Raw genomic sequence first — 12218 nt, 5'->3', positions numbered from 1 at the left:
AATTCATAAGGAATCAGAAACTGTACAAAACATGAAAGTTGTATTCGTTGGATTATAGGTTCCAGAAACTTAAACTATGCATTATTTGGACATTTGTACAGAAAGTTATGATGGATTGAAAGAAGGCTGGTAGAGCAGTTTCGCCAGAAATTCTGATGCATGTAGCCAATTTTGGAAGCTTATATCTCGCAATGCATAATGAATCGGAATAATTGCAAAACATGAAAGTTGTAGTCGGTAGAGTCTAGTTTCCAGAAAGTTAAACCATTTATTATTTGGATATTTGTACATAAAGTTATGATCAATTGAAGTAAGACTGATAGAGCTATTTCTGGTAGACTTTTAGTGACGAAAAATGGACTTTTAGTGACGAAAAATGGACTTTTAGTGACGGATTGGCAGAAACTTAAGGACCAAAAATGCTCATTTCATTCATTTCGTTTTGGATTTTTAGAGCACGGTTTTTGGGCAATTTTTGGGCGATTTTTACGGGAAAATATTGGGGTAAGTGTTCCTTATCCTATATTGATTATATTTCATGATTCCATACTCATTTACATCATGAATCCGTGAATTTATGGAAGAAAAATCAAGATTTTTGCAAAATCTTCCAAAAACGAAAATTTAAGATTTGGAGGTCGAGTTGTTATCGGATTTTGGTAAAATTGGTATGGGTGGACTCGTAATTGAATGGGTTGTCGGATTTTATAACTTTTGCCGGATTCCGAGATGTGGGCCCCACGGGTAAATTTTGAGCTAATTTCGGATTTTAATGAAAATGCAATATTTTCTTATGAAAGTGATTACTATAATTTTTGTTGACTGTATCGAATTAATTATGACTAGATACGAGTCGATCGGAGTCAAAAAATCGAGGAAAAAGCATAATACTTGATTAAATTGGAGCAAGTCGAGGTAAGTGACTTGTCTAACCTTGTGTGGGGGAAATTTCCCCTAGAATTGGTATTGATGTGATTATTAAAATGTGTTGAAAGTCGTGTGCACGAGGTGACGAGTGTGTACACGTGTTAATTTGCGAAAGATTATATTTTTAAATTGTGTAGATCACTGTTGCGCATTTATTAAATTATTTTATCTTGTTATATTCTTCATTATTGATGTGAGATATATACTTCAAATTTGTTTGATCTTTTCTTACTAATTATTTTACCTGTTTAGTTGAAACTTGGTTTCTTTTATTCTGTGCATTATTTGAAGGTTGATTTTCTTTAAATTAAATATTATTAATATGAAGTATTTGACATTTTAAAACTTGATATTGAAGCAACGTAGTAAAGATTTTGAAATATTATTTTCCTAAATTATTTACTCCTGAATATTTTTATACTCATTGTGAGGGAGCCGTGAGCTCTTTATTGTGGAAGAATATTATTGATGAATTATTTTGACATGAGCTGTGAGCTCTTTATTGTGAAAAACTATTATTGATGATTTATTTTGGCATGAGCCGTGAGCTCTTTATTGTGGCAAACTATTATTGATGATTTATTTTGGCATGAGCCGTGAGCTCTTTATTGTGGAAAAATATTGTTGTTGAATTATTTTGGCAAGTTAAATTATTTGAGCACTTGAGGTGCAAATTGTGATATATTGTGATATTGATACGCATGCGGTGGTATAAGGTTTGGGTGTTAAAACGCATGCGGTGAGATAAGGGTGGCTTGATACGCGTGGCTAGTAGGGGAACTACTAGAAGTCATGCCGTGTGATAAGGGTGGCTAAAATGCGGGATGCTATTTCGGGAAAAATGTTTTTCTTTAAATAAATTGTGAAGGCTCCCGCGGTGATATAAGGAAATGAGATATTGTGAATTTATTTATGATTTGGGACTACGATGCGGTACCTTGGGAGTTCTCTTGTTGATATTGATTTATGGTCGTAGTTGCCTTTGATTATTATTGTGATTTTCATAAAGTGAAGGAAATTCTGTTTTGATTTCCACGAGATATTATTTGCAATTATTTGGTGTCATTAAATGTGACATACTATTTGATTCATTTTCAATGTCATTTTATTTTACTACATTGATAAACATTTTACCATGCCATTATTACATTCCAGTAGGGCCTCACCTGACCTCGTCACTACTCTACCGAGGTTAGGCTTGGCACTTACTGGGTACCGCTGTGGTGTACTCATACTACGCTTCTGCACATCTTTTTGTGCAGATCCAGGTACAGTTTACCAGCCTAGACGTCATTGAGTTACCTGCGCACGGAGACTTCGAGGTATATCTGCCAGCGTCCGCAGACTCCGGAGTCCCCTTCTATCATTTTATGTTGCTTCCTTATATTTTATCTAGACCTTGACATATAGAGACATTAAGAATAAATTCTTAGAAGCTTGTGACTTATTTCTACCGGGTTTTGGGAGTTGAAATTGTTTGAATTGTAGTTTAATTATTTCAGATATTTATTATTATTCCGCATTGATAGGCTTACCTAGTCTTAGAGACTAGGTGCCATCACGACATCCTACGGAGGGAATTTGGGGTCGTGACACTTGGTTTCTTTTATTCTGTGCATTATTTGAAGGTTGATATCTCTTGATAAATCTACCGACCGTTATCTAAACATCTTCGAACAGTACAACACTCAAAAAAAGCAAAATATATCTAGAGGAAAATTTACCTTTAATTTTCCCCCCAATTATATATTGAAAGAAAAAAGTGAAAAAAGAAAATTAGCATTTTAAATCTAACACAACAATGTGAACGTTTTGGAGTTGCAATGTTATTGTTGTTGTCCTGTTGATCTAGGGAAGGTAAGTATTTTATTCTGAATGTTACAATTGTAGGAAAATAACAATTTTTAGTGATATTTTTTTCAAAAGTTATTATGCGTTCTCAACTATTATTCGACATGTGAATCTTTAGTGAAATAAATCTTTGTTATAAAATTTCATTATAAATTTTAAGAACTCTATTATTACTTAATTTAAATCTTTATATATTATAATTTTATCCGACACAAAACTATTTATAAAAAAAATAGTTAGCTTTTGAAGAATATAAAATTAATTCGTTACAATTTTGACATGATAGGAATAATAAGTTATTTTACTATATATTTATTTTTAACTTATTATTTCAGTCAGCAGATTATTCTTTGCCTTGTCTAAAAGTAAGAAAAGAAAAAACAAACAAAAAAACTTAAAATAAACTGAAGAAAAACTCCCCAGAAGACCCAACTCACGGCCAACATCAATTTCCAATATAGAAAGTCTATTTCATTCGGAATTAGTATTTTAATAGGATTTTATTTAAATTGTTTTGACCAAAATAACCTACAAAGTTATGTGAAGAATAATGTAAAAAAGGATAATTTATCCATTATTAAGGCAATGAATCTTGCTTTAAAATTGAAGTAAGAGAATAACAAAATCTGACTAAGAACCCTTTTAATCCTAATCAAACTAAAACTATTGAAATAGTTAATCCTCGTTCTTGTGAAAAAAAAAGGAAAAAAATTGTTAGAACCCATTACAAATTAGGCACATTTCAGGCAAAATCTTAAATACTAAGTACAGTTTCGTTTACAATTACAACTCTTTATTTTAATGTGTATTATTTTCAATTATGGCCTCTTCTTATGACTTTTAGTGAAAATTATTTTAAGGTTATTTTGGTCTATCAAACATTGTATTCGTGCTTTTATAATATAATTACTATCGGATTGTCTAAACAATTCAGTATTAAATAATATTGTTATAAACAAGAAATATCCAGCTATGAAAAGCATCCGCAATAGATATAGTAGCTTTTTATGTTCTATGAAGACTAAAATATATATCTAAAGAAAAATTCAATATTAAATAATATTGCTATATGTAACAGTTCACCCAATATCTGAGATTTTGAATACAATAAAAATTAACCGAATCTATGCTTCAAAAAACAAATTAATTCTTCAAAGAGACAGATCCATATTGGACATATTATCATATATTTAGGACTTTGTCTAACATGTAGGAGTTTGAACACAATTAGAATTTTGAAGTCAACTAAGTTTTGTCCACCTTTAATTTATGAAAATAAGCCGGGACATATACATTGAAATAATGACACGTGATGATTTAAACATTTATTTATATGAATGAACAATAAAATTTAATTAAAGAAAGAAATTTTATGTATAATATTACAACAATAATCTAAATGCCGAAAAATATTATTACATTAGCATAATACATGAATTTAAAATAAAAGGACATCATTAAAACTTACACAAATGATCAATTTTGTCATGTTAGTTAGATAATTATATATTATAGTTTAAAAATATTTAAAGTGATGGTATCTTAACGAACACTTCTTTGTGGACAGTATTTTTGTGTATGTTTCCTCCTAATGCGTTGGTTGCTCTGTCTTAACCAGAACTCTTGTTGTCGATCTTTATATCCCTCTTGAAAGTGCAACATACAGTTGTTCGTGCAAGAAAACATATTCCGATAAATATAGTCCAATATTTAGAATGTTTGTCCTTATACTTTATTTATTATATTTGTAAAACATAAACATACTAAAAAATATTTTCACAGAAATTTAAAAGGACATTCCTTAGTTTCGGAAGACGCAAGTTGAATTGAGAGATAAGAATATACTTAGAAGCACATTAACCAGTATCATAATTTTTGCATGTATGACATTATTGTCAAAACTTCTATATACCATTTGTGTGCTATTACATAAGTTATTAGGCGTATCTAAGTTTTTCAGTAGCATGACAACCATATTTTTCTTCAAAATTAACCTATATACAATGGAAGATCAATTTTAACTTAATCTACTATATATACGGTACATAAGTAAGAAATAAGAAACATCACAACAAACATGTATGATATAAGGTCATTTGGTATTAAAGTATTTAAGTATTTTTCTTGGTAGTAATTATTAGTGTTATTTTCTGCTGAGTCAAAAACTGAAAAATATTTTATTTATAAAATTTTGCAATCAACCTTTTATTTAGTTGATCAACATATTCATTTTTTCTAGCTAAGATATCATTTTAATTTTATCATGCGATTTGCATAAATTATATTTTAATCTAATGATAAAAATATTTCTTTTATTAAATGCACTACTATTACCATTTGGATTGATAACCAAGTGTTCGGGAAGAACCAAATCATCTTTTATTGGATGCTCTTATTCGTTTCCGACACGAAGCAAGAAGACACTGAATATTGGATATGTTCTTACTTTATATTTCTTGTCAGTTGAATCTTTTTTGTTGAGGCCAGAAGTATAACTTTGGTAAGCTAGCTTTTACAATCTATGCTTTTGTCGATTTTGAAACCACTGGTAGTACTTGACAGAAGTCACCTCCCAAACCATTAATTTTTCACTAGACGGTTCATTAATATCTAATATATCTCTAGAACTCCGGACAATTATTTCGATCGTTTCACACTTAATCATAAGTGCTTCATCCCATATTATCAATTTTGATTTCCTTATAAATTTAGCACCATTGCTCTGCTTTGATATATTTGTGATGATTATTTAAGTTGTTTGAAGAGGTATATCAAATCTAAAGTGGGTGGTCTCACAATAAAATCGTTGTTTGTACACCACTTGCTATTATTGCTAATAATGTCATGCCTCTTGATATGATATTTGCAAGTAATGCATGACATAAAAATATTATTTCGATTTCGCCGGAGGCATCTACAAAGAATAATCATGTTATACCAGAGTCGACTCTTTATAATATAGTCATGAAAACTTGTTCTTGTTTAGGATTTAGCTTTGATTGTGCTTCCTCAGACACTTGTATAGCATTTTGATTCTTAATAATATACTAACCTTTTTACTTTATGTTCTAGTGCTCTTTTTATGAAAAATATTTATGTACCCTGAGATTTTTTTTAACTTGAAAAAGAAGTTTACTCATACGATGAATTTAAAAAATAATTGAATTGGATTATCTTTCTAAATAATTAATTAAAATATTTAATTATTTGGTTTTAACATAAAAAATAATTTATTCTATGTTGATTCAGATCTTATTATTAGTTCATCTCTTGTTTTGAATATTTAATCTTAATTATATTATTATCCACCATAAATTTTATTTTCAAAGAGTAAAAGATTGATATGACATTTCACTTTTAGATTTTTATGTTTGTAGAATCATTAGTGGTATTGACTCTTAAGACCATTTTTTCTTTTTCTCGCAAATTTATATTCTTAAATATTTTCTTAGTTGTTGTTTAATAATTGGGTATTTACACAAAAAATTGATTAAAAAAATATTATTTGAGTAGGAAAATAGTTCAAATATAATATAAAAATATATTATCGTGGTGGTATTTTTTTCTCTCAATTTTAACTCTTTATGCATTCTATTTAATATTACTTTTATTTTTTCTTCTTATTGGACATTATGTAGTGGTAATGTATTGCCAATACGGAGGATTCTTATGAAAATAATTTTATTAAACCTTCATACATATTTTAAATAAGAATTTAATAGACAAAATTTTATTAATTTTAATTATTAAAAATTAGAAATTAGCATAGAAGATATTGTAGTCCAAAAAAATAGGTTATTGCAGTTATGTCCTTTCCCTATGAGTTCTTCCGTTTAATATTTTAGGGCAATTTTGATATATTAATATTGTATTTATGCGTTTATAATAATATAGGCTCTCATTTTTCTAAATGGATTTGGACAATATAATACATTCTCAAATTAAATTAGTAATAGAACATTATAATACGTTTTCAAATTAAATTGGTAATATGAATTTTTAATAAGTATATCCTAAAAGTAATATGATTACAAGACTAAATATATTTACTTGTTCAATTTTATATGGATTAGACAACCTGAAAATAATTATACTAATAGGATTCTTAAAGGTAATCATATAGGATTCCTAACGTGTAGTATTATGTCCAAAAACTAATAGGATTATAAAGTTAATATCTAGAATTCTGGTTATGTCCTTTTATTATGAGTTATTATGCTTAAAATTATAAGGTTATTTTTGTAAACCGACATTGTATTCATACTTTTATAATAATATAGATATAGATAAATAGGTAGATATCTAACTTAAAATTCTTTATTTACGTTTAAAAAATAAGTACATTTAATTCTCTGACACATAAGCCTACTTCCTATCGTATATATCAAGCAAGCATTGTTCGTATACGAATAATAGCTTTATTAAACCATTTGTCACGACCCAAACTCATGACACGTATTGTTCGCTTTGCGGGGGCAAATTTATAGGAAAAAAATATGGGGCACGTGAACCCATGGTCTCTCCGCAAAATTAGATATTTTATATACATATTTTTTTTAAATTGGTATAATATTAATTGTTGGCGTTCATGCTCCAAGAAGGGTGAATGATTCACTTGGTTGAAAGTTGAGTTATAATTACTAAGAGGAGTAGGAATTAATTCTCACTTAATATATATTTTTTTGATAACTATAAACTTTATTTACCAAAAAGCATATGTACAGCTCAAGAGAAGAAAAACAAACTATCACTTGTCAACTGGGTTAGACATAGTCCCAACCTTCAACTAACTATTCTATGTAGTCTCATGGATAGAAATTTAGATTGTACAGCTTCTTCCTCAATCGCAGCTTCATGCTTCTTCTATAGAATATCTCTTGTATGATCATTCTAACTATCTTCCCCACTGATCTTTGTCTTTGTTGAAATACTTTGAGATTCCTTTCATGCCATATTTGATATACGCTGCTAGCAATAGCCATTCTGTAAATTTCAGCAAATGCACTCTTTCCATTATGATGTGATACAGCCCATTGCACTTATGCATCCCATTCCATAGGTTGCCTATATATATCTTGCCGTTGTAACAGCTTTTACCATACTTCCTTAGATATTATACATACATAGAACAAATGGGATATACTTTCCTCATCCGCTCCACACATAGGACATGTTGCATCGTGTATCACGCCATGAGCCATGAGCCATGAGCCATGAGCCATGAGCCATGAGCCATGAGCAGAAGTATGAAGTTCCATTTAGGGGCACTCTGATTGTTGCAAGTCAGCCTTCTCCAGGCCACCTTTGGCACATTACCCCTCAGCTTGCAATAGATGTTGTTGATTGAGAATTGATTCATGCTCATCAGTTCATCCATACTCATCCCAGCCTGTGCGATATATTTGTGTGCCTTCAGGATTTTCTGCATTATCCAAGAAGCTTGATTGCATTTGGCCTCCCATATGTAACTTGTTCCCCCATAATAGGCATGCACCCATCTCACCTACAATTTGTCATTCTTCTTACATACATTCCATAACTGTTTACAGGTTGCAGCTTTGTTCCATAGCTCAACATCAGTAAATTTATACCTCCTTCAGTTTTGGGATAACAAAGAGTTTCCCATGCAAGCAGTGCCTTATTCGACCCATTTGCCTCACCACTCCATAAGAATTTCCTGCATGTTGCCACAATTTCATTTATGATCTTCTTAGGCAGAACAAACACTTGTGACCAAAATGTTTGTATAGAAAATAGTACACTCTTGATCAGCATAACTCTTCCTGCATAGGATAGAAACTTGGTTGTCCACCCCGTGATTCTGCCAATCATTTTCTCCAATAGGGGTTGGAACTGAGTAATAGCCATTCCCTTAGAGCTTAAAGGCACCCCTAAGTACCTGAAAGGGAGCTCACCTTTGGGAAATCCAAGGATATCTAATAATTATTGCTGTAATACTGGATTGACTCCTCCACAATAAACTGAGCTTTTGGTTGGATTTGCAATAAGTCCTGATGCCTCAGAGAAAGTCTTGAAACAATTGTATATCAACTGTACAGACTCTTTGTCACCCTTGCAAAACAGCAGAAGATCATCCGCAAATCCTAGCTGAGTAATCTTATTCTTGGCACACTTAGGATGGAATTTGAAGGCAGGGTTCTTTGTCAATTGGTTTAGCACCATACTCAGGTATTCCATCACAATCACAAACAGGTAAGGTGACATAGGGTCCCCTTGCCTTAGACCCCTCTTAGCAGCGAATGGCCTACTAGGCTTGCTATTAATAATGATTGAATAAGAGACTACCATTAAACAGCTCATAATCCAATTGGTAAATTTAATAGGAAAGTGTAGCCCATGCAACATTTGCTCAATATAGATCCATTCCACCGAGTCATACGCCTTCTGCATGTCAATTTTAATCATACATCTAGGAAAAATACCTTTTCTTCCATACCCTTTTATGAGTTCATGGCTTAAGATGATATTATCACTTACGATTCTGCCTCGCATAAAGGCTGCTTGGCTTTGGTCAATCAAAAAAAGCATTACCAGTTGTAGTCTCTTGGTGAGGATCCTCGAGATGATTTTATATAGCACAATACAACAAGAGATGGGCCTAAACTCTTTTATTGTTAGAGGGTTCTTCACCTTAGGTACAAGTGTTACTGATGTGCAGTTGATAGGTTTAAACATATTGCTTGTGTGAAAGAAATCCATAACAGCATAGATGATTTCTTCTCCTACTACCTGCCAGTTTTTCTTGAAGAAATGTGAGTTGAAACCATCACATCCAGGAGCCTTCCGGTCATCAATGTCCTCAACTACATTGTATACCTCCTCCCTAGAGACTGGTTTTATCAATTTCAATTGTTGATCTCTGGTCAGCTTATGTCCTTCATCAAGTACATCCAGTTGAATTGTTGGTAATATATCAACTGCAACCCCAAGTAGCTTTTGATAGAATTTGACAACTTCTACCTCCACTTCTTTCTCAGTCTGTGCTATATTACCATCTATGGTGATGAGTCTTCTTATTTGGTTATGAGCAGTCATATTCTTCATGCAAGCATAGAAATAGGCATTATTAGCATCCCCTAATTGTAGCCATTTCACTCTTGATTTTTGCTTAAGAATGCTTTCTTCAATTAGCACCCATTTTTTCAATTGTTGTTTCAATTCCTTCTCCTCCTCAGCTAGTTCTACCTACTTCTGGGGATCTCTTGTCTCATGTTGTATTTCAGCCAGCTCTTTCCTGTAATATTCCACCTTTTCAGTTACTTTTGAAAACTCTCTGCAGTTTAGTGCCTTTAGTTCATGCTTGACCTATTTCAGTTTATACCAAATTACTTCCATCCCCCGCACTTGTTGTACACAATTCCACCGGTTATTCACCAATGAGAGAAAATCAGGATGTTGTGCCAAATGATTGAAGAATCTGAATGGTCTAGCCCATTTGAATCCTCTCCCTCCTATTTCTATAGCTAGAAGAGTGTGATCTGAAAAATAAGGATCTAGGGTTGTAGCTTCCACATGTGTCCAAGTAGTCATCCATTCACTATTGACAAGCACCCAATCAATCTTGCTAAGTACATGGTTATTAGTCCATGCATATCTTCTTCCTGTTGTTTTAAGCTCCACCATATTAGTGTCCACCATAAATCTCTTGAAATCGGCCACCTCATGTTCCTGCACAGGATTCCCCTTGATTTTGTCATCATAGTGCCTTATAGCATTATAGTCTCCCATGACAACCCAGGCCTCCTATTGTACGCAAGCAATAGATGTTAGCTCAGTCCATAGTGGCCTTCTAGCAGCCACAGTGTGCAAACCAAAGACTGCAGTTAGTTGAAACCCCACATTCAAAGCACATATCCTCACATCCCCATGAATAAGTTGTGTGTGAGTATATATTTCAGTGAATACAATTTCATTAAAATTCCATAATATCCATATTCTACATCTTCCATTTGAATCATAATTTGAACACCAACGCCAACCTGGGGCTATCCTTTTAATTATTTGTTCAACATGTTTTCCTTGTACCCTATGTTCTAGTATTACAATCAATCCTACCTTATTATGCTTCAGAAACTTTATTAACTCTACCTGCTTATATACTTTATTCAGGTCTCTGACATTCCATGTAATGAGCTTCAACATTCAGAGTCAAGGGGTTTATCCTCTAGTCCGAGATAACTATATTGTCCACGAGCTCCTCCAGTCACCTCATTCACCTGTGATTGATGTTGTGTACTTGGTAATCCTAGAGAGCTGAATGCATTTGTTACTGCCAGATTACCATTTTTGAAGGCAGTCTGACCACTTCGACTTGGTGATTTGCCTCTAACCTCTATCCACTGATCCTCTTGAGTCTAATGTTGTTTGTTTTTAGCTGTATCATTCTGGACCTGCACCTGCTTGTTCATTACTCCAAGCATTCCTACCTGTTGATCTCCCCCTCGAGCAGGTTGGTTGTTTTGAGGTTGATCCTGGATATCATCATTTTTCCTTACCCACATATTCTTCTGCTTCCCATGCTTCACTTGATCAGGTTGAGTGGCTATTTTTTACCCATCATCTTAGCATCTATGTCCAATCTATAAGTAAGATGGACAATAAGTAGGTTTCCAATCATACTTTATCTCTTGGTCAAATACCTTCCCCATAGGATCTCTTGCTTTAATGGAGTCTAGTAAAAACTTTGTAACATCTATTTCAATAAGCATCCTTGCATAGGAGACCCTATCAACATTCGTATTGCATTCATCTGCATAAACTGGACATCCCAACACACTGCATATCCTGCTTAATGAATCCATACTCCAGTAACTAAGTGGAAGATTGGGCATCTTAATCCACAGGGGAATCGTTCTGAGCACCTCCTTGTTGAAGTCAAAATCAGCCTCCCATATCTTAACAATAACTGGCTTATTATTCATTGTGTGAGGACCAGGGAAGAGAACCTCATCTCTATCAGCTATGCTCCCAAACTTTATGCGGAAGAAGCCTTCATTGTGATAGTAGACTTTGGATTTTGCAATATAGATCCAATTACTTGCAATAAACCTCACCACTGCTGTAATAGTAGGTAAATTCCCAACTACATACATAATTAGAGCATGTTTCCATTTTGCTGTTTCTCTGTCAATCTCCTCTTGCTATAATTGAGCCATCAATTCACCCTCTATAATAATTGGTGCAATTTATTTCAATTCCATACCTCTAGCATTGAATTTGTTCTCATTGAATAGTGTTGCCTAGGTTTTTGGTACCTCTTTTGGTTGATCTGCATCCATCTCCCTCTGTTTTCGCTTAGCGCCGGCCTCCTCTGCCTTATTCCCATATTTAGGCAGATTCCCCAAGTTTGCTTCCTTAAGCCCTTACTTCATAATTGTTTGATTGTTTGGGGTTACGTCCATCAGTGCCTTCCCATTTGA

The 12218-nt window shown here is 32.8% G+C and overlaps 1 protein-coding gene across 1 annotated transcript; it reads right to left on the bottom strand.

Moving 5' to 3' along the window:
- Nucleotides 1-8721: 8721 nt before the first annotated feature.
- Nucleotides 8722-12124, bottom strand: LOC142171863 (uncharacterized). Its single transcript, XM_075235568.1, has 4 exons — nucleotides 12002-12124; nucleotides 11439-11939; nucleotides 10129-10542; nucleotides 8722-9984 (listed from the first exon to the last, which is right to left on the bottom strand). Exons 1-4 carry the CDS (start codon nucleotides 12122-12124, stop codon nucleotides 8722-8724), a joined length of 2301 nt encoding a protein of 766 aa, XP_075091669.1.
- Between the last annotated feature and the right edge of the window lie 94 nt (nucleotides 12125-12218).

Source organism: Nicotiana tabacum, chromosome 17 (assembly GCF_000715075.1).
Source record: "Nicotiana tabacum cultivar K326 chromosome 17, ASM71507v2, whole genome shotgun sequence".
Lineage (NCBI taxonomy): Eukaryota > Viridiplantae > Streptophyta > Magnoliopsida > Solanales > Solanaceae > Nicotiana > Nicotiana tabacum.
The sequence above is the reverse complement of the archived record's forward strand: the minus strand, read 5'-3'. Positions and strand labels throughout refer to the sequence as shown.